Below are 23,914 nucleotides of genomic sequence, written 5' to 3' on the forward strand. Positions count from 1 at the left end.
GATTATCAAGATATTAATGATTGGAAATCGAAATCAAAGTTTGCGTTTTCCTAACGGTTTTTTCTAACACTACAGACTATTGGGAAAAATGAGTATGGTAAAACCGGTCAATCAAAGATTTTTACTTTTTTGAGGCACTTCATAATCATTTTTAAGCGCAATTTTTTTAGGGCTTCAATATCACACCATATCACAGACACTGATAACACGTAGGGCCATGCATCTCATATTTAACTTTGTTAAACAATACTTCCAATAGAGTGTTGGGCAGTGCTCATCCAGTTAATTAGTCTTTAGCCTACATTATTGTGCCGCACAACTTTCCAATGAATCATAATTTGACCAAAATGTGGATGAGCTCAGAATATTTGTTTTGCATTATATGCATGTCCAGAGCGATAAGCAGATACAGTATATCAATTACATATTTCTCAATTACATATTTTTGCAATGGATTATATTTCTCGCCCAGCACATGATATAAATCACGACGCTGGACAGCAGAATCATCATTTGAGCTCGAGTAATAACCGCATCAACATCTACAATATTTTTTTCTTTTCTCCCGTCTCTGCGGATTCCACACTACAAAATGGGTACAACAGTAAGTGTTAAAGTTTTCGTTTAGTGAGCTGTTTTATAGTTGTACTCATGTGCTGGAAAGGATTTTAATGTGACTTCTCATCACTTCGAGCGATCAACAAATTAATAGTTTCCTGTCGCCTAATGCACAACTGGAGTGGCTCATTTTGTTTGACTATCTAAGTTCAACGTCGAATAATGTTCATGCTGATGGTGTCTTTTACATATACGCTGTTGCCGATAAAGTTGGAATTACTTTTCTTCCTTCTTACAGAAAATATGAATGTTTCGATATGATTTACTCTTGATAGATAAAGTTTGTATATTCTCAGAACTGTATTGACTTTTATAAAGAGTCATAGCAATTGACCTTCTCGGAAGGTTCCGAGAGGAAATTCTTTCGATCAAGAAGAAACCATATTGTCGCAGTCATCTGATAAAACCATCCATATCAGGATCTTATGTTAATGAATAAATAAATGTGAAGGTCAATTTTCTAGACAACAATCAACATCATCGTTTGTGGAAATAAATTCGAAAACAAAATTACTTTTGGATCTTCACTCGCTGATTTATTTCTTTCTATCGCCTTAGAATAGATTCATGCAAAAATTATAACATCATCCATTAATATCATTTTGCGTTTATCTTTGTAATTTCAGAAGATGCTGCTCACGGCGCTCTGTCTATCTGTAATGATCTGTGCCTGTGCTTCACGAAGATGGAACGGTAGGTATTTCATCTCAATCCATAGACTGACAATGTTAGAGGTGTCGTGGTATAGTGGTTCTATTCACTTCCTTCTCGATCCAAGGGTTGATGGTTCGAATCCCAACCCGGCACTAACGTCGATTGGCAAGAGACTAGCCCTCATTTGCCACCCTCAAATCATGCATTGAATAATTACAGGATAGGATGCGAAAGTCATTGTTGTTTGCGCATTGTTAGTGTCTGTAAAATGGTGCCTGACTTGAATGCTCCCCAGGGAGTGGAGAATGTGCATACAGTGTGTGCGGGCAAGTGTGAATCCGATGACCGGGGAAATGATATCTCTAAAGCGCTTAAGAGACATGATCGATGTCATGAGCGCTATATAAACCCAGAATATTATTATCATTCGTTTGGTAAATATTTCTATAATATTGGTCGGGGTATTTGTAGAAAAGAGGAGGAGGAAGAGGGGTCCGATGGTTAGTTGATGTAACAGGTAGTTATCTGATTGGGAGGTGCAAGGAGCGATTGTCGGGAGGGGGAGTGTATTGTCTAGACGATGATTGTGCAGGGTATTCTCCTTCTTCTCCTCCCTCTTCTTCTTCTGTTTTATTATTATTATTGCTATTACTATTATTATTATTGTTATTATTATTATCAATATGGTATAATTATCATTATATAAAAACTATTATCATTATGAGTGTCATTATCAGTATAATGATTTCTAATATTATGGTTCTTCTCCTTCTTGTTATTGTAATTATTGTTATTATAATTATCATATTAATCGTTATCCTCATTTTTACTGTAAATCATTTTAATATCAATAAACAGGACCAAGACCTAAGCCTAGCACCCGCTTTACAGAAGCTTGTGCAATTTTCGACAACGTGAAGATACGCGAAAAAGCCCCCAGGTGCAACAAAAATGTTCTGGATAAAGTTGCCGATTTGGACGAGAAGGTCAATATTTTCCCTTACCAATACATGAGACGGCTCTACCGGTGGGCCCGAAACGGAATGCTGTGCTACGCCCAGACTGGTCAAGCAATCGAAGTGTCGGGACCTTGTGAGGCAATGGAACTCTCGTGCAGTAGCCGTGACCCCAAACCAGTCGACCACTGCTGGAGTGAGTATAATAACAATTAAATGTGATGTTATTTTTAATTTGAACGTAAATTGTCATGTAATTCAGCTGCGGCTGCGATACGATAATAAAACAAAATGAACTAAACTGAACTGAATTTATCCCAGAAGTTTTTAACTACATATTCACCAAATGAAGTGTTTGTCATTGCTTATGGTTTATTCCAAAAATGTTTTCCAAGGCAAAATTGCTCCCTCCCCCAAAAAATATTTGTAAATAATAATTAACGTAAAAAGAGACAAATTTTGATTGTAACTGTATTATTGTTAAGCAATTTACAGCCATTCTCTGATTATTTTGTAAATATCTATTAAAACTGTTATTCAAATTAGTCAGACAAATCTTTATCATCTATTTGTTTTGTTCTGTTTATTAATCTTTGTAGGGGTGACCGGTGCAGCCAAACCACCTGGCCGCCCCCAGGCTCCTCAGAATCCTCAGGCTCCTCCACCGAACCCCCCGGGTCATCTGTAAATCTGTGACGCCTTCTACTCGACAAACATCTCCCAATCCCATTCTTAGAAACACGAGATGTCACATCGATTGCGTAGACGCCAATAATTCAATGCAATGTATATAATTTTCGTGTTTTTTCTCACTTTTGTGCGATGTTGAATTGAAAAGATCATGTTTGTAAATAAATAGTGAAATGTTAAATACAGTTTTATCTTTGTGTGAAATATATGTCTACCGAAATAAACGTATCTTCAACGTAACTTATTAGGTGATGAGAAATGTAAATATATAACAGAGAGATGGGTGAGAAGAAGAGAGTGATGTGTAGAGTGAGTGAGAGCGAGAGAAAGAGAGAGAGAGCGAGATAGAGAGGGAGAGAGAGAGGGGGGAGAGAAGAGATGAAAATGAATAGAGAAGGGAAAAGGCAAACTAATATATACATATTGGGAGTCGTATAGAGATAGATAGATTGAGAGGGGAGACGATGATACATAATCAAGAGTCAAGACAGAGGGAAAGAAAGAGAGAGAGAGGGAGATAGATAGAGAGAGAGAGAGAGAGAGAGAGATCGTTTGTCCTTGTTCCTCTGAAAATTTTCAGATTTTGATTATGTGTATTATTAATAGAGGATGAGACGGCTTAGTTTTTTTTAGATAGGGAGAGGGATGTATACAGAAAGAGAGAGAAAGGAAGGGAAATGTGAACAGGAAGGGAGGATATTAAAGTATTATACATTTGAGAACTTGAGAGGGGGAAAAGGATTGAGTGAATGGGGGTGGGGGAGGAAAAGAACCATTGCATCATTAAAGAGAGAGAGAGAGAAAGAGAAAGAGATATAAATAGGGAAATATATGTTCAAGAGTGTCTGAGAAACAGAGAGATAGAGAGAGAGAGAGAGAGAGAGAGAGAGAGAGAGGAAGGATATGAATGTTTGAATTAAAAAAAAGAGATATACGGCGGACGGCGGCTTCACCCTATATAGGCTATATTACACCTCTATGTTATTTTTTGTTTGTTTAATCAATACTGGTTTTCAAAAACACAGAATAAACATGAATTCGTCAAGTGTTTAAAAGTACATGTATGATAATGGTCCGAACGCAAAGACCGACAATACTTTACTTAATGCTTTACGTTTAAACTCAGTGTTCTCTCTTTTATCAAGTTTTAGTTCTATTCATTCCTCGATATGAAGAGACGTTCAGAAACGCATTATTCGGACAGGCATGGGGATAGGAGGACGAGGGGGGGGGGGGGGGCTCTATTAAAAGCGAAAGCGTTATCACGCTAATGGTTTTCAAAATCGTAGTCTATTGGATGCGTCACTGATCTCTAGATCACAAGGTTCGGGGTTCGAGACCTGTTGCAGTATTTACACCCTTAGGCAAGACACTATTTTACATTTGCCACTATCCACCCATGGGTGTTTCACAAAGATCCTAATTAGAACTTAACTCTAAGTTGGACTTAAATATTATGGAGAGCCATTTGTAGCCTTAAAATAAAATATATTCAAATACAAAATTCAAGTATTTTAGACTTTTCATAAATTACACATCAAGAACATGAAATCTCCTTGATAATTAATAGAAAATATGAATGATTTGAATCAACATTTTATGCCTATTAAAATAACTTTTACAAAATGTTTTCAAAGATGCTAATGTCTTTCCATAATTTTAAGTCCAACTTAGAGAAGTTGGACTTAGTATCTTTGTGAAACACCCCCTGGTTTAGCAAATGGGTAGCATGTACATGTAGGAACTTAATGTTGTTAGCGCATTATATAAAAAGCATCTGGACTCGGAATGGTTATACTTTTTTAGATGTCTTGAGAAAGCCTTAATAGAAATGTAGCTTCGTTATTGTTATTATTATTATTATTATTATTGTTATTATTATTATCATTATTATTATTATTATTAGTATCGTAAATTTTATTACTATGATCATTATTATTATTATTATTATTCAAAGATTCATCGAGGATGTCATAAGTCTCCTATTAAGTTCTTATTGAGGGAAACTATGAATGAAATAAAAGAAGTGTTGATTTCTCGAGAATTTGACCTGTCACCAACCTTTTCGTGTTTTTCTCATTTAGATTATTTCAATGTTTTAGGTAGACCTTTTTCAAAGCAACAAGATCTGCAATTTCCTGGCATGAGTAATCTTTGATGGCCTTCAAAATAATGATCACATTAATGTGAGCGAAGTTGGCAAAATGTATCGTTGGGACTCTGCATCCAGGGTTCTAGGTGGAGAACGTTTCTCAATTACAGGTACATGGGTTATATTACGCGCTTGGTGCATTGTATAAGAGCCTCCATTCGGACGGGGATCGTCACTCGACTGCTGGTAGCAACTGTTTCGACTTCCAACTTTTCAGAAAATCTCCTTTCTTAAATTCTCAGCTGGTACGAAGCGACAGGATGGCTGTAACCGTAAGTTGATAATTTCGTAGCATTCTTTTCTTTCAGGAAGCTGGATATGAGCTGGAAATAGATTTATTTATTCCCTTTATCTTGGAAAGAAATTGATTATTCCTGGTAGACGCGTTTGAATCTTTATTCTTTAACTACCTAGAATTAGTAGTGAAAAAAAGTTCATGATAACTGTTATTTCCATGTTGTCTTGTTGCTATACTGCATACATATAAAGAGTGGTCAATTGTTTAATATTAAACAAAGAAACGTTTCGAAATAGCGTTCAGGTATATCTGAAGATCAGCTGGAAATTATTTGCTATAACCCCAAGACAGATTGCAATGTCTAATTGTTTTGTTATAATGGGATAATTCGCCTCACGCAAACTTTTACGATTCTTTCTAATGGTGGGTGTTCATGAACTTTCTGAATTTTGTGTAATCACGGACAGCTGGCATTTAACAATGCGATACTGCCCGGTTTTATCAAAAGAACTCTCATATGCTTAAATTACATCTTCAAACATACTGAATATTAAAGTAATCAAGTAGGAGAAAAAGATTACGAAAGCAAAAATTCAGTGAAACAATTATATATTTTTTAAGAAAAAGCATGACCCAAAACTTTCGCCATTTTTACTCTGCGTTCATGTAAGTTATTAGCACTTTGTTCAACAGTTTATCAAACTAACCCACACAAATCATTTGTATTTCTCAAGATTAACATCAATGAGCATAAATTTGATTGTAAGCTCTTTGAAGAAATAAATGACAATGATCCTAGTATTAGGATCTTTATTTATGTTCTTTCGCTCGTCTTTTTTTTTTCTAGCGCAATGAAATCATTTGAGCAAAACTGAATATTGCTAATGCTTTTAAAACTTAAAAATAACATAAACGGCGACCATGTTTGTCTGTTATATATTATCTTTATATCACCTAGTTACAGAAGATTCTCGTGGCATTCTGTCTGTGTGTTCTGATTTGTGCCTCTGTTTCACATGGATATGGAATGTACGGCAGATACGGCAGATACGGCAGATATGGAGGTGAGTGCTTTCTCTTCATACGAAATGGACATTGCTTCATAAATAGTTTTATTTAATTTTTATTTGTGCAACAGCAGTCGAGGCAAATATTCTTTCAAGGTTGAATTGCCTGGTTGAAGTTGTCTGGAGGTTTCTATAAGTGGTTAGCTTACACGGTAAGTGTGAGGGGTAAGGTTCCGGGGGAATTGTCCGCGGTAGTTGACTGGAACCAGTTGCAATAGGGTTAGTTTTCCTTTGCCTTTGGTAGTTGTCTTAGTAGTATTCCTAGTAGTACTAGTAGTGTTATGCATATTTAAGATAAAACAATCTTGACCCCGAAAAGATAGTTGGACATGCAAGATACAAGCGTAGCTTTTGCCAAGCCATATTTAAACAAAAATGGAAACAATTATGTTCGGTAATAAATACCGCCTTTTGGAGTAGTGGAACAGCACCTCGTGGAGGGGGGGGGGGCGTGCTTATTTCAACATGTGCTAATGAATTAACGAATTGATGAGTGAATGGATGAGTGAAGAGTCTATTTTTAATTTTCAGGACCAGGCTTTAATCCCAACGGCCGTCTCACACAGTACTGTGGCTTGTTTACCTGGGAGAAGATAGATGAGGGATATGGAGCATGTAACATGAAGGTCCTCAAAGAAGTATATGACAAGGATAAGGATCTTTACCACGACGGGTACATGAGGCAACTCTTCAGACGTGCACGACATGGGATGTTGTGCTATGCCGAAGGTCCCCGCGTCGTGAACGTGAGAGGAGCTTGTGATGCTATGGAACTTGCCTGTCGCCCCTACGCCCCCAGAACCGTTGACAACTGCTGGAGTATAAGTAAGAAATTGTCGTTTATCTATATTTTTCTTTTTTAATAGTCTTTTCACTTGAGTGCTCAAATGCTTTATTGTGTGTGGCATACTCTGCTAAGCTGCCAGAGAAAGTAATCAAAGCAAAACGAGCACACAAAAAAAAGACTTAAATGCACGTCTTGCCGATATATTTTGTTTGTAAAAGAATATTGTATCGTTATGTAACGTCATATTGTACTATTATTTTTATGGAAATGCGAGGTGTTTTAATCGTCAGCTTCCTCATCTTCCCTGTCAAGGACCCCGGTTTGAAATTGAGTCACGTCTTTCGGATGATGACGTTAAAAGTCAACCCCAAGACGTAACAAAAAGTATCTAATTGACGCACGTCTGTAAAAGCCACTGACACATACACACACACGCACATGACAAATTCAATTTCATTTTGTATAACTCCATGGGCTATAACATTTCCTGAAGACATTACGATTAATACTCTAATTATTGTTTAATTGTTTCTGAATCTCTCTAGGGGTAGCTCCACCTCCACCCAACCCGCCACCCGCCGGTCCCGCAGCGACTCCCCAACCGAACCCGCCTGCCGCTGGCCCAGGAGGCTGGGGAATCTAAACCCGTGACGGCGCTACTCAACGGAAGTCTCACCAGCCACCCTTCCCGAGCTATCATGCCAATTGCAACACGAGAGTTCATTTCACTGACGTAGAGCTCCGTCAGTAAAATGACGCACCGGGTGCAGCCGACCTTCAACCCTCACATAGCGTGTCAAAGGCTGTGCTAGTCATTGACGCAGTCCCAATTAAGAAGAAACTCACACCACCTATGCAAAACGGCATAATGAAGCTTACACACGATTGCATCATTTTCTGCGCTAAAGAAGCCTGCATAGTTAATTAAAGCATGCGCCAATAATTTATCATAATGTTTGCACTGTTCATATAGGGCATATTATAGCACAACAGGCATCTTTTGCGTCAGCCATGTGGTAAGGTCTTTGACGTGTCCCATGAAATCTCTTAAAAATGTATTTATACTATGAGATGTTTTTTTTGTATATACATTTATGTGTGTTACGTAATAATGATCGCAATTTAAGTTACATTTGTATAATATAGTAATACAAAATAAACTAATATATAAACTATTAGTAAATGCGAACTTTTTTCCTTTTGTTTCTAAAATTACCAATAGGAAATACATGAAATTCTACAAAAATGTAAGGGCCTCGTGTTAAAATAGAATAAAATGAAGGCGAAAATGAAAATAATCAAAAGAGAGAAAAAGAGAGAAAGGGGGATGGGTGGAGGGATGAGCACAATATGAGAGCGAGTAAGAGAATGAGAATATGTATAATCAAACAGAGGAAATGTGTTAATAGGCATATGAAGAGAGAGAGAGACAGAGAAAGAGGGAGAGAGGGAGAGAGAGAGAAAGGAAGAGAGAGAGAGGGGGGACAGAGAGAGAGAGAGAGAGAGAGATAAAGAGAGGGGCACCTAACGAGAGAAAAAACGCAAATTGATCAGGGGAAATGTACATACAAACATACATTATACATATCTTTTGGTTGCCTACTATTAAACAAGCTTTTAAACATGCAACATATTCATAAGGGTGTGTGCCAGGGGATGGGCTTGGTTGCCCTCGTCTACTGTACAAATCGAGAAATACACTCAATTTGTTCACGGAAGCAAGTAGCTCTATCTCCTTGTTGAAATAAAACTATACGAGCTAAGAGGACCACTCGCAACAAGATGATGCCCTCGGTTCGAGAACCCTGTAAATTGTCCAAAAGTTGATTTCCTTTCATAATTGTGCTCCATTCGCATTACAAATATAGTTCCAAGTTTATGCAAGACATATTTAAATCATACTCAGGTTGTTATATTCCTACGTACAAATGTGTCCTCGATTTAAAGATAACTATGTGCGCATATTGAATATGGGTCCCCGATTTACACCAGAAACGCATGTGCATGTGCGTGTGTGCGTGGTGTGTGTATGTTGTTTGTTTGGTTTGCTTAGGTAATACATGTATGTATGTATTTATTTATACATTACATATTATATATGATATCAAATCATGTCCCTCTATTTATCTTCTCTCTCTCTCTCTCTCTCTCTCTCTCTCTCTCTCTTCTCTCTCTCTCTCTCTCTCTCTCTCTCTCTCTTCCCTCGCTCTATCTCTCTAAGCTTTTTCTCTTTCTTTCTCACCTCTTTTCCCCCCTTTTTGGGGGATTTACTTTTACTCCTCTCACTATTTCCGCTCACTATTCATGTCTCTTTTCACATGTAAATAAGCTCTTCGTCAAACTCTGTTTTTCTCCCCATCTATTTATCTCTGCCCCCCCTCTCTCTCTCTCTCTCTCTCTCTATCTTCTCTTTTCCATTTTTATCACGTTTTGTTTCTCTCTCTCTCTCTCTCTCTTTCTCTCTCTCCACCTTTCCTCCTTTCTCTCTTTATTAGCTCTCTACCTTTGCATCATAACGTCTATTGCTGGTTGCTTGGTATGTCCAAGGCAATAGATATTGAATTCCTGTATAATTTAATGAATTCAAGAACAGACAAAAATCAGACTCTTTTGATTCAGTACACAAACATTTATTATTGATATCTATATCTTTTCTACAAAAAGATGAGGATTTTTGTTAACATAAAGATCCTGACTATTTTGAATTTAGAAATGAAAATTACTTTTTAATCATGATTATGTGAACATTAAAAAAAAAAAAAAAAATGAAATTCTTGAGGTTTACATGGTTTGCAAGTGCCAGTGGTTGAAGTAGTCCTCCGTCAGTAAGTGGTGATTCTTGGCCAATGTGCAATATGCCCTTTGACGCATCATTTCGACGTTGTCAGTGACAAAAAATTAACGCAAGCTCAACAGCGCAAACTTTGAGTTAATGGCGAATGCGCTTATTGCTTTCAAAGGCTTGATTAGTGAAGGTAATATACAATGTATATGACTCCCCGTTGCACGTTAGGCGTTATTCTGCTGATAAAGAACTGCGTCAGTGACTGACGCAGTCCATTATACGTGCTTTATTTGAGAGTTTAATGCCTGTCATAGAACAGGCGTCATTTATGATGCGTTATTACCTGAGCAAGTCAAGCCAATAAAAGAATTAAGCCATACGCCAGCACTTCAACGTTTTGTTTGCAATGTTCATTTTGCGTTCACAATTTGTAGTATCTCAATCTAACATGGCACGTCAAGAACGCAAATTGTCGCTGACGCAATGATGCGTCAGCAAAATGAGGACTCGTGCGGCGTACCGGGCATTACAATTTAAGTTCGGCGGACTAGAATAGCACCGTCATGTGTTTAGATACCGCGGCCACCTGGAGCTTGAGGTGGGTTTGGTCGAGCAGTCGCAGGTGGATTTGCTTGTGACACTCCTAGAAGATTCAGAAGAAGAAAGGAAAACGGGTTAGGCAAAAATGTAAAGCCTTGAGAAAAGCTACTGCATGGCAATTTACAATACGAAATTGGAGAAATGATCGTTATCCCTGCCACAGTTGCTAAATGTTATTTCACAATTAATCAAGATGTTTAAAAAAATCCTAGATGATAGATCCGTCTTCTGCTAATTTAGTTAAGACCAACCCAGGGTCTAAAATTAAAAGCCTAGACTTAGAAACTACTTTTCTTTGTTAAAACCCATTGGCTCATAATCTTCTTAAATTTAGACCCGGCGCTTGGTTTAAACTTATGTAAAAAAATTGGGTACGAAATGGAAATTTGTCCAAGGTCTAATTCTCCTTTAGTTAACCATGATTTTATACCTAGCGTCGATTTTAGTGAATTAGTAGAATACGGACCGAAATTGACAGAACCCTTAACCCTCCGACGGACTTTAGTTTTAGTAAAATCCGGACTTTAGTGTTTCATTTTCACGAAATAAAATCAAATTATAAAGTACTATACTTACTCCAGCAGTTATCAATTGCGCTACTATGGGCGAAGTGATGGCATGAAACTTCCATGGCATGACAAGGCCCTCTAACGTTCACGATTCGAGCACCTTCGGTGTAGCACAACATTCCGTTCCTCGCCATTCGGAAGAGCTGTCTCATAGATTCGTCATGGTTGATTTCCTTATCCTTCTCAAATATTTTTTTCAGAACATTCCAGTTGCACGTATATCCCTCATCCACCTTCTCCTTATTATACATCCCGCAATAGTTAGCAAGACGGGCCCCGGGTGTTATACCTATAAATTGAAGAAGAGCAATGCATTAATTTGAGCCTCTATTTATTATCATAATAATAATAATGATAAAAATAATGATGACAGATTCCCGACAAAAAAAAACACCGGAGAAATATCCTCTAGGTCACTTACTCTATGACAAGTAGATAGTTAGCCTTACGTAAATTCCTCCTGACTACAACTCCCGAGGAGGAAAAAAAAAACCACTTAAAAGAGATTACCTGTAACCTTAGATTAACTACCATTGTAGAGACATGCTGCAATAAAGCTGCTTAACTTAAAATAACATAAGTTATTCAATAAATGAATGGATCAATAGACAGATAGAGGGTTGAATAGAATATATAGAAGAACAAATACATGAATATGTAAACAATTGAATAAATACATAAATTAATTCTGAGAAATAGATGAATAAAGACGACGAGGCAAAGAAAGAGACATTAAGCGTGCTTACTTAGTCATTACGTGTTAATTTAATGTGAATCACATTAATCTGTAACAAGTCATTTTTCCGCGGCAACGTTTGTTTTGTGGTTAACCGCGTCATGTGTAAAAGAGGCTTCAGTTTAATTTACTGACAGTAAAAGGCAGAAATACTCACCCCCAAATCTTCCTCCGCCTCCGCCACCATACATCGGGAATCTTTGTGAAACAGAGACAGAGATCATAACAGAAAGACAGAGTCCCAAGAGCAGCAGCTTCTGAAATCATATGATATAAAGATACACGTACACTCATGTCATTTTTAAGGTAACAATTTATATCATGTTTTACATTGTTTAGTATGAGGCGCCGATTGTAAACTTAATAAAGTGTATTTAAAAAAGAAAAGACATCTATGGACAGTAATATTTATTATTCACTGTAACATTAACAAAAACGTTATATACGCTCATATATAAAATTATATTTATGTTATACCAACAGAAAATAAATAACAATTAATGAATAAAGATTTGCACGCTGTAATTATTTACAAACAGCTATTTAACAGTATTCATTATTCATAGATGTTGATTTAGACATTTTGAATAATGAATTGCGCACTTTTAATTACTTATGAATAATGACTGATATACTCTATGGTCAGAATTGTTAAATTTATGATAGACATTTTGTACATCACGGGTATCAACTCCCAAAAAAGTTGTATAAGTTTCCAACGGATGCAATAATTATTCCAATACAAAGAAATCAGATACTACAATTTTCTTCAACAAAAAAATAAAATTATTCCAGCCTCCTCTTCAGATTGCAACGAATGTTTCTTATTTAAAAGAATACTCTATATAATTCGAACAGATTGTTAGTTTAAATCCAATCATTCCTAGACTTGAATACTCTTCAAAAGTCTATCCGCTGTGTACTTTAAGAAAACGTAAGAACATATTAGCCAACAGGAACCTTTTATCTTCACAACGGAGCCCCGGAAATCCAGATTATTGAAAAGAAGCATCTTGATTTGTCCTTGACTCGAAATGACTTACAGTTAATCAATTGTATTTCCTGGATTGCTTCGGGTGTTGAAATCTAAATCAGATGTAAATGTGCAAAAAATAGATGAATCCCTGCGTACAAAATTGAAACTACTAGAAGAAAACAAATCTGCTGGAAAAAAAAACGAACTTACCGTTGCCGCCATCCTGTAGCTTTTGGTCAGCTGAGAGTCTGGACAAAATTATTTTTAAAGTTCCTGGTTGACGATACACTTGTTACTCGAATTGAAATGATGATCTTTCGTCCAATATCACTATACTTATACCTTTTGGTCATCGGACGAAGTACAATCCACTGACATTTGTAATTGAGAGAAGATCTCTAATTACAACCCCTGATTGCCAAAAATACATGTTGGATAAATGCCAGCCCTTAACATATATAATTTCATTTATTAATATGTATATTGAAAATATTAAAAGAAAACAGAGGTCAGCAAAGGGGAACATTGGTGAAGCCACTCACCATCATTCTCTTATTTCATTCCGCACAAGTATAATATTCATGTATTATATACATGTATGTGTGTGTATATACGCCTTTTGGTGTTGTATTTTTCAAGTTGCACATGTAACAGTACCGTATTAATTATTTCAATTGATATGCTTGTTTTGTTTCCTTTTGTTTATGGTTCTTATCAGAACTCCTGAGGAAAAATATTCATGTCATTTTTTTTAGTTCGCTCTTAAGGACATGGACTGTACAACCCTCATTTCCCCCATATAGTTTGTAATGGTCAAGCGGTGCATTGTGTGTGATTTCTGAATGCTGACGTGGTTTTGCTGAACAATCAGCAAAGTGTGGGTCCTAAGGTAAGTGGTTCAAATCCCTACCACGGTACCAACATCCGTTTGCCAAGACAATATACTACATTTCTACTCTTGACTTTTACAGGGGGTAACCGGAGATGAAGACACTACTTGAAGGCTTGGGCCGACGTGCATGGGTACTAAACATGTATCTTATTTGTCTCGACTACAATAGATTATCTTTAACTAAGCTATACAAAAAATCTGGAACCAACACTATATCTAATCCTAACACTACACCTAACATAAAACCCAATTGAAATCCTAACTTTATAAACCCTTTACCGTCGACGAAGTACCGCCCGGAGCAATTCTCCCAAACAATGTTGGATGACCGGTTAGAACAGGTAGTCCGGTTCGACAATGATGACACATCCGTTTGAACTCAGTAAATCTCTTTTTTATAATTCATTTTTTTTTCTTTTCACCGTGTATTTTATTCGCACAGAAACGCAATAGGGTGATAAGTGTTTGGTTTGATAGCAAGCTTCTTCTTTTTAAAGAAATCTTCCATTTTCTCATTTTAGAATATTCTTCCAAATGTATTCTGAGTTTTCTCCAAAAATAGGAAGAATCGTATCGTGCCTTTAAGACTTCTATCTCAAATATGATATTCTTCAATATCATAATTTGATCATGGCTGGGTGTTATATTCCAAGATGTATTTTTGGCATATTTGTGAGGAGTTGTAAGAGGAGCTCATTGTTAAATGACACATGAATGGATCATATTTTGAACCAAGAGAGCAAGAGAGTATAAATACTGATACGGGGTGGGCGATTGCCAGTTGGTAAAAGTTTGGCATCATCCAGCAGTTTTCAAGATTGTTTCTTTCTAATTTCGAGTCAATCTAAAACTACAAAAATGACTATGACGGTAAGTGTGATCATTATACCCATTATGATTTCTTGGAAGTAGCTTCTGTTTGTATATATACTGTTTTTGCTGAGAGGGATTCATTTTTAATGTATTAACATTTTCTTCTCATTAGAAGAGAGCAATGAGCAACAATTGATGATTGATTTCCGGCCGCCTCAAGAAAAGTTGCGCTTGTTATCTGGAATTCAATCTAGGACAACAGCTTACGTTCAGTGTACAGTGTTTTTATCGTGTTATCATGCTATCATATTATCCTATGCCAGACGATCAAATAATTAAACACATATTCAAACAAATAATATTGTTATTACAAAATGTGAAATAAAACGATTCCCAGTTTAGCTTTTCCTGCAGAAACACGAGGTGGGAAGATGAACCAAAATTGCCGCAAGTTTGATCGCATCTCTTTTTAAAAAAAGGCTGGAAAATACTAACAAAAAATGTAGTATGTTGAACGATGACATGAATTTTCGTTTGTCTTGTAATTTCAGAAGATGATGCTCCTGGCAGTCTGTGTATCTGCTTTGATATGTGCCTGTGCGTCACAAAGATACGGCGGATACGGAGGCTACGGGGGTCATGGAGGTGAGTAATTATATTGTCCTTATTTATGAAAATCTTGGTTTAAGCTTCTAATAAAATTACAATTTAGGCGGCCAGCTTTCGTCCATGCCCGTGCAATTTCTCGGCTCTTTTTCGTTATTTCAGTATTATCCAGAGGTTTTCCTGTTCTCCAGTGATCCGGGTTTTCGCCTCCTTCCGTATCTGAATTAATTACTGTATACTCTATGTTGAAATAATTGTTACATATATCATGTATATTTACATTGTGTTTCATATTGTACTGTTGAGAAAGAAATAAATGTTAATAGATACAAAATACAAAAATCTTGGGGCAGCGGACCCAATAAAGTCCGCAGGAGTGGATGAAAATCATATGAATGTACGTGAGGCAAATGATGCCTTGTTGAACAAATTCATTGAATGTCATTAATGGCAATAGCTGCACACTTCCGTCATTTTGATTGCGTCATTATCTTCGCTATTCGAGCATTAGAAGGCAATTTAATAGTCCGAGCGCCAGTAATTAATCGCAATACTTTCACTGTTTACTTTGCATTACATTTTTGTGCTACGTCATTCTCACTTAGCGCGTCATGACGGCTGCGCTTGAGGCGTTTCTTTACTGATGTACGTTTCCGTCAGCAACTTTAACGCGCGATGTAGTGTAAGTGGGATACTTACACAAAGAGACAAGAAAATGAACAAACTGACCATTACGTAGAATAACCTTCGCGTACATGCATGTATTTTTTTCATAAAAATGGAGTAACGTAGGCAATAACGCATTCGAAATAACATCTCTGGTGCATAAGGCACTTAAAACCTTGACAGTCGCTAGCGCATTCTTACGTCAAAGAAATAAAGCCCTGTGTTTAACGGGCATTTCGTACGATTCTTTGTCTACATGAGCGTGTGGGTTACACTAAAATCCTTTGCTCGATTGATGTTTATAATCCACTTCCGTATACAGGACCAAGGCATAATCCGAGCACCCGGCTCACGCAGTACTGTGGGTTATTCGCCTATGAGAAGATGGATGAGGGATATGGTATGTGCACCTGGAAGGTCCTGGAACAAATATGGGACAAGAGTAAGGACATCAACCGTGATAGATACATGCTAGAACTCTTCAGGATGGCACGGAACGGGATGTTGTGCTACGCCGAAGGTGCCCGAGTAGTCAACGTCCATGGACCCTGTGAAGCGTTGGAACTCGCGTGCCGTCCCCACGCCCCCAAAATCATTGATCAATGCTGGAGTGAGTATAATATAGTCATTCATTGCTTCCATTAACAACAAAAAACAAGAAAATCGCATATTCATGCCAAAACTTACAATCATTTGCTCCTACTTCCTTGTGTAACCTGTGATGCATGTGTTCTTCTGATGACCTTAGAATTAGCGTTCAATTTCAATTCAATGCTGGGGTAAGTATGATACAGTCATTCATTGCTTCCATTAATAAAAAAAATCAAAAAAATCTCAAGGCTTTAACAAAAAATTAATTGACTTGTTAAAGAAAATCGCATATTCATGTCACAACTTGCAATCCTTCTACTCCAGCTTCATGTTGTAAACTGTGATGCATGTGTTCTTCTGATTGCTTTAGAATGAACATTCAATCGTTGTTCTTCTTTCTGTTTCTGAATACTTTTAGGGTTGTCCCAAACCAAGCCACCAGCCGCCCCTGCCGCACCAACTCCTCGACCGGAGCCTCCTGCAACGCCCCGTGGCCGCGGCATTTAAAACCTTGACGAAGCTACTCAACGAAAGTCTCTCACCCACCTTCTCTTAAACTATTAAACTAATATGCCCGTTAAAACATGATGCGTAATTTTACTGACGGATGACTGCGTCATTTTACTGACGTATGACTGCGTCAACGACCAATGCGATCCTGGATGCGCCAAATGAGATAGAGATCTACATAACGTGAATGAAAATGTAACCATAAAAATAAAACGCTGAAGTACAGGCGTATGGGTTAAGCACTTTCACGATTTTGTTTAGCGCGGTAATCGAAATGTTTCTTCGTGTATAACAGGCATTAAACTCTCATATGGTTCCTGACGTAGCCCTATATCAGAAAACATGTCGCATCGTGGGCATCAGGAGTAATGCATGTTGCATAATCCGGTTTCACTATTACCTACGCTAATCAAACCTGTGGGGAAAATTATAGCATGTGCAAATAATACCATGCGTTAATATTTGTTGTTGTAAGGTACTACTTTTGCAATGACTTTTTGAAATACATTATGCCCGTCTCTTTTTGACGTAGGAGTGCGTCAGACACTGACACGTTCTTTTAAACATGTAAACCATTAAAAAAAAAAAAAATGTAGTAATAATTTGTATCTGTATGTTACGTTATCGTGATGATAAGTAAGTTCAATTTCCACATTTAACAATTCGGTTTAGAATATGACAATCGTGATATTTGAAATTTATTTTAATATAGCACGTTGCAATGATGAATGAAATTATTATTTGTTGTAGTTCTAAGTTTTAAAAATTCCAATATGCTTGTTTTTTTCTTTCATGAATGAATAAATCGAAAATGAACATATGTGTACTAAATCTAATTGAAACCGTTTTTCGTCTTTTCTTATGTAATAAGTTAATGCGTCAATCTTCCTACACGATGTGTATTTCCTTGAATTTGACTATGTCGAAAGAAAGAAGACGTTGGAAATAGATAATAAAGAGAGAAATGGCTTTAATAATTCGAGAAAGACATATAATACCCGAAATGTAGATAAATAATTGAGAGAGAGGGAAAGGGAGAGAGAGAGAGAGAGAGAAAGAAAGAAAAAGACAGATAGCCGAGAGCCGAGAGACAGACAAGAGGAAGAGAGAGAAACAGGGAGAGAGATAGGAGATATAAGAGAGAGGGGCAGGGAGAGAGTGGGAGAGAGAGAGAGAGGGAGAGAGTGGTGAGATAAGAGGGAGAAAATAATAGAGAAGGGGAGACTAACGTGCGTGTAGAGACAGAGACAGAAAGAAGGAGAGAGCGCGGAGCAGAGATAGGAGAAGATCTGACGAATAAAGACGGGATTAAAATGAGAAAGGAATTACACCACGAGTTCGAGACGCACGACTGCAATACGATACATAAGGGAGAACCAGAAAGTACTATTAAATTTGGATAATTTTTTTAGGAAACAGGAAATTGATTCCATGATTGTAATAATACTCTCTTTTCTGCAATTTTATACTTCATGAATGTACATTTTCCTAGATAATCGGTTATCAATTTCGTTTGTTAAAACCCAGATATTCCTTCTTTTAAACTGACAATTTCTGCATTGCTTACTTTTATTCTTGTTTCATGTAAACTGAGAAATGTGTCCATTTTTATTGATGAATATGACATATAATATCACACTTCTGATATTTTACAGATAGTCGAATGACTTGCAGATATTTTTATTTGTAGAATATCATTATATTTCCATTGGCTACATGGCATACAGGGGTAACATTGGTAAGAACATGAAGAATAATTGTGTGTTTTTTACCATTTGGATATTAAAATAAAACGACGACGAGTTTAGGAACAAAAGGTAGTTAAAGAACAAAAGAGCAAAGTGATCCCTGTGGAACTCCACATATGATGTATTAGATTCCGACATCATTTTGTACATTTTGATGACTACCCAAGAAATTAGCCAATTAGTGGGACTCCACTAAATTTAATGTTATTATCTAACCCATCCAGAAGGATTTTTCCTCTAACATCACTTATCAATTAGCGTGAGTAGTTTCAAGAGGACGAGTGATGCAGTTTTTATCCTTTTCCCCTTCTTCCTTGCTCTTTTTCTCTTTTCTATCCCTTTTTTCATGACTCGTTTTCTTTTGGGGGGAAGGGGGCACGTGTTCAGTGCCTCCCAGTAGTTATGCCACTGCCTCTTCCTGTAATGAATTTTACGTGAACTTTGATGACTTCTAAATGATCAAAATTGCGTAAAGTTTGGCAAGGGCTCAAGATGTATTTGGAGCCAATGTTGCTGGGGTGCTAACTTTACACCCAACTCATGCACCCAGGGGCAAGCTTCTGCACCCCTGGGGGTAAGCGGAGATGGTTTCTCAAATACATACCCCATGGATAAAATTTCGCCCCTAGTGCAATGGTATATACATGGTATAAATACCGACACTGGGCGGGGAGCACCAGTCGAGTTTTGGTAACAACTGTATTAACATCAAAAAACTTTTAAAAAAACTTCCGATTCGAAATACTTTGCACACCTACAACTACAAAATGGCTGCAACGGTAAGTGCGATAATTTTAAAGCAAACATTTTCTTTCGATGCTCCGAAATTTTCTCCTGCAACGATTGCTCCGGAATTTATGTCGTCGAAAAGTACAGGGTTTGGGTTAGGATTGCAAATGAGTTTTAGGTTAGGTTTAGTGTTGGTCCTTGTATTGAAGTTAGGAATTCGATTAGTGTAGAAAATAATCGCGGAGCAATCGTCGCAGTAAAAAGTGTCGTATATAAACTGGAAACGATTTAATTTTGTTCACATTTTCCTGCACTAATTTGGTCTCTCAACCCTTCAAGCAATTTAAAAATTGATAACTTCCTGTCACGCTAAGTAGCGTTAAAGTTGATTATGGACATGTCAATTATTTGTTAATTTTGGGGAGGGGGAGGTACTCTACGCTGCAAATTTCAAAGTGTCTTATCATAACATCGGACATATATTTCCAGCCTACTGATATAGTTGTAAATTCATGATTTAAACAATAATATTAAAGCAATTTAATTTATGTTGAACCATATTGAGAAGTACAAGATATTTATTGAGTTACGATGGCTAAGTAAGAGGAGGAGAGTACATTAATTGACAAAAATTGCTCTGTCTGATTCAGTTGCGAAATTTAACAATTTTTTTTACATTTGAAATTAATCACTTCATGTATTTTCGTAAGAATTGAAAGTCGAACAACTAAGGCTGTACGTACGTTAGTACACAGAATCGAGCAGTTTCAAATCATATTAAGATTACGTATTACAACTTTTTCAAGGTGTATACAAGAAAGAAAATGCCCGAAACCCAAATATTGATCTAAGAACGAATTCTGTTAAATACTATCTAAACTTTATATTTTCACTAAACGAATCGAATACGATTTTAAATCAAACTGATAATGATTGTCGTTGAAGTAAGAAATGTGATTATTGCTTTTGGATTTTTGGATTTTGTCTGTCTTACATATTAAAAGTTATTAAAGCAAGATTTAAGGCTGCAAAAACAATTAATAATGGTAATAATTTTGTGCTGTCAATCACATAACTTAATTTCAGAAGATGATGATCGTGGCATTCTGTCTATCTGTTGGGATCAGTGTTACACAAGGAAACGGATTGTTTGGCATGTACGTCAAATACGGCAGATATGGCCCGGGTAGGTGTTTTCTTTCTTTATTCCCCTTTTCACGTAAGTTGTAGATTCCGTGCAACTACAGTGTGTATATATATATATATATATATATATATATATATATATATATATACACGTATTACACGTTCACATATATCACATCAACTGAATAAACACACTGACAGCCCAACACACAAGCAAGGTAAAACACTTTGAAATTGCATAATCTTTTCTAAGTTTATTCCCAAAGTATTTCTCGTACTAATTTTGCTTTGTTCATGATGCTTGACTATGGTTGAGCGATATTAAGTTTGTATGACGTTTATATATATTTGTTCATACAATGTATTTGTTTTTGTATGTGTTTGCACTTCATATATATATATTTATCTTGATATGACAATGGCTAATAGTTCTTAGTATAAAAGATCGCACGGAATCGCCAGTTAGACAAATTAGAGATGAAAATAGTTAATTGCTTGACCGGGCATACAAATATTTCCCTACGGTGGATGACTCGTATAAAAGAATCAGATATATTAAAACTAAAAATGTTTTAAAACCTTTTAATTCTCACACGGCTTCGCCCCGGTCAATGATCCCTGGAGTATAAACGAAATTCTTGAATGATTTAAAGGCTGTCTGTCCAGGGCCTGGACAGCCTTTAAATCATTCAAGAATTTCGTTTATTTATGATTTTCAAGCTGTGAAGGAATAATGCGAATTAATGCTAAAATACTCGACGGTTTAACAAATAGTATAGGGTAGAGGATAGATCCTTGGGGAACACCTGAATCAAAGTTCTTTGCGGATACGAATCGTGTTCTGTATGATAAAGTAATTCCCAGTCCATGTGCAATGTGCATTGATGATGTTGCCTAGCTAGGACTTGTGTTGTTGAAAGCCTCGGAGAGGTCAAATTTGAAATGAAATAACATGGCTTATGTTTGATATGTATGTTTCGCGAAATCCGAATTGGCGCTTGGCTGCTCTTGGCGGCTTTTCATATAGGACGTCATTTATTTCATGAGCGTGTGTATTGTCATCCCTTGTTCGGTTAGCGTTTGCAATCCTCTTTAATTTACAGGACCGATGCATAATCCCACTGCTCGTCTCACGCGGTATTGTGGGTTATTTACTTGGGAGAAGATGGATGAGGGATATGGTGTATGCAACTGGAACGTCCTAGAAGAAGTTTATGACAAGGATAAGGATATAAGCCGTGATAGATACATGCTAAAACTCTTCAGGATGGCACGAAACGGAATGCTGTGCTACGCCCAGGGCGCCAGCGTCGTCCCTATTCGAGGGCCTTGTGATGCTATGGAACTTGCGTGCAGCCCCCGTGGACCAAAAGTCATTGATCAATGCTGGCGTAAGTATAACATTGTCGTTCTTTTTTGTGGGCGTTACAATGAAAGGAAAAGAAATGATAATGGAGATGATTTACATGCACTTAAAGGAAAAATCAAATTTGGTGATATGATTCTTTGAATTGAAGCAGAAATATGAGGAAAAAGGAATGTCCAAAATTTGGAGAAAAAAATTAGACCAAAGCAAGTAAACCATCAAATGTGACCTCAATAATGAACTACCTTATCTTCACTGCAGGAGAGTACCCTTTAAATCTTTGTTTATGTGGTGTTATTTTGTTTGTTCATTTAGGTTTATCTCAAGCGCAGCCCCCTGCTGGTCCACCCAAGAATCCCCGACCGAATCCGCCTACTGGCCCACGAGGCGGGGGAATCTAAACCCGTGACGGTGCTACTCGATTAATATCTCTCGCACTTTTTTTTTTACTAACGGCCATTGCGTTATTTCGATTGAGTTATTACCTGCGTCAAACATACCAAAGACGGGAATAAGCACATACGCCAATACCTAACAGCGTTGGTTGCAATGTTTAAATTTTGCATTTATTTGTTGAACGAAATAAATTTGTCATGTAGCGTCGATGATCACACCAGTCTTTAGCGCAATTATACGTCAAGCAAATGATAAACACATGCGTCTATAATTCAAAGCATCGTTTGCTCTGTTCAATTTTGCATGAATTATTAGAAACATACCGCGGACATTGACACTCTAAAGTGTGCGCACACGAGCCATTGTTTGCCTGACCAGTCACTGACGCAATCCTACGTCAGGCAAATAACGCCTCGTGTGCAACGAGTATAGTTAGATGGCCAGTGACTGATGCCGTTTTTGACACGCAATGTGAGAGCGAAGTGATACAAATTAGCAATTGCAAAATGGACAGTGACACATTGCAGTGAGTTACTTGGGTTTTTGTTTCTGTTGGAGGAGGGGGGTGGGGGGGGGGCGGTAATTCCATTCAAAGATTGTATTGTTTATTTTGCATTCACTTTTTGCACAGTTAATTTTTCATCTTTACACTTTTTCCCTCCGTAACCTGCATAAGCGTTAGTAATATTGCAATATTCTGTTAGTACAAGTTATAATGTTTTATAAGTCATGAATTGTCAAACTTAATGTCACAGCCCTTGTACATTCGAACGCTTATGTTTTAATTCTATTTCCATGTACTAATCCAGTTACTTGGCCCTCCCCTAACTACCTGCTAGATTAAAAAGGAATATAATTACATGTTTCATCATAATGTGAAATGATTGTAGGTCATTCCAAATCACTTATCATTGTTTAGGCGTATTATATTGAACTAATGTTAACCATGTAGGCTGTAGCATGAACGCGTGCAGTAGTAAGAAGAAAATGCCTTGTTTGTAAATACTAACAAAATGTATATCTGCCTTGTTCTCCACGTATTCGATTGTATTGTATTTATTAAACTTCATTGATGTTCATCAATAGTCTGCTTATAAACATATCAATCAATTTATAATGCAATGTAACTAATCACTATTCTGTTTGTTAACATATCATATAAATCAATTTACAATGCAGTGTAAATATAATTTATCTTATGTATGATATAAAGATCGAAAAATAAATATGTCACTGAATTGATAGATTTTTTTTCTTTTATCCGAATATCGGTAATTGATAATGTTAGAATGTTAGTACATGAAAAGAAGGGTGATGGCACTGATGGAGTCAGAAATAATTTAGAGTCATATAATAAAGAGAGTAAGGATAAGAAAACAAAAAATAAGGGGCAAAGATATTAAGAAATGTAGCTAGCGTGAGAAAGCGATCTTAGAAATACAAAAGAATAGAGAGGTCGATAGAGAATTGGTAAAATATAGATAAGAAATAAGGGGCAAAGAAAAGAAATGTCGCTAGCGTGAGATAGAGATTTTAGAATATAAGAAAGAATAGGGAGATCGAGAGACTATTAGTGAAAGACCGATTAGGAAGAGAGAACGGCCAGAACGTATAATGAAAATG

General features: G+C 36.8%; 4 protein-coding genes across 4 annotated transcripts; 3 read left to right on the plus strand and 1 right to left on the minus strand.

The window, feature by feature from the left end:
* The first annotated feature begins 555 nt into the window (after positions 1 to 555).
* LOC115926553 lies at positions 556 to 2,943 on the plus strand. The gene is made up of 4 exons (XM_030991345.1): positions 556 to 604; positions 1,245 to 1,311; positions 2,131 to 2,424; positions 2,828 to 2,943. The coding sequence occupies exons 1-4, from the start codon at positions 593 to 595 to the stop codon at positions 2,914 to 2,916; spliced, it is 462 nt and encodes a 153-aa protein (XP_030847205.1). The 5' UTR covers positions 556 to 592; the 3' UTR covers positions 2,917 to 2,943.
* A 2,387-nt stretch (positions 2,944 to 5,330) lies between these two features.
* LOC105441532 lies at positions 5,331 to 7,805 on the plus strand. Its single transcript, XM_011672684.1, has 4 exons — positions 5,331 to 5,342; positions 6,267 to 6,372; positions 6,907 to 7,200; positions 7,708 to 7,805. The coding sequence occupies exons 1-4, from the start codon at positions 5,331 to 5,333 to the stop codon at positions 7,803 to 7,805; spliced, it is 510 nt and encodes a 169-aa protein (XP_011670986.1).
* A 2,134-nt stretch (positions 7,806 to 9,939) lies between these two features.
* On the minus strand, positions 9,940 to 13,102 carry LOC105441530. Its single transcript, XM_011672681.1, has 4 exons — positions 13,039 to 13,102; positions 12,010 to 12,109; positions 11,124 to 11,405; positions 9,940 to 10,590 (listed from the first exon to the last, which is right to left on the minus strand). Exons 1-4 carry the CDS (start codon positions 13,048 to 13,050, stop codon positions 10,517 to 10,519), a joined length of 468 nt encoding a protein of 155 aa, XP_011670983.1. The 5' UTR covers positions 13,051 to 13,102; the 3' UTR covers positions 9,940 to 10,516.
* A 1,429-nt stretch (positions 13,103 to 14,531) lies between these two features.
* LOC105441533 lies at positions 14,532 to 16,903 on the plus strand. The gene is made up of 4 exons (XM_011672686.1): positions 14,532 to 14,590; positions 15,085 to 15,178; positions 16,128 to 16,415; positions 16,815 to 16,903. Exons 1-4 carry the CDS (start codon positions 14,579 to 14,581, stop codon positions 16,901 to 16,903), a joined length of 483 nt encoding a protein of 160 aa, XP_011670988.1. The 5' UTR covers positions 14,532 to 14,578.
* The last annotated feature ends 7,011 nt before the right edge of the window (positions 16,904 to 23,914 follow it).

This window comes from Strongylocentrotus purpuratus, unplaced genomic scaffold (genome assembly GCF_000002235.5).
Source record: "Strongylocentrotus purpuratus isolate Spur 01 unplaced genomic scaffold, Spur_5.0 spur5_scaffold_2, whole genome shotgun sequence".
Taxonomy (NCBI): Eukaryota; Metazoa; Echinodermata; class Echinoidea; order Camarodonta; family Strongylocentrotidae; genus Strongylocentrotus; species Strongylocentrotus purpuratus.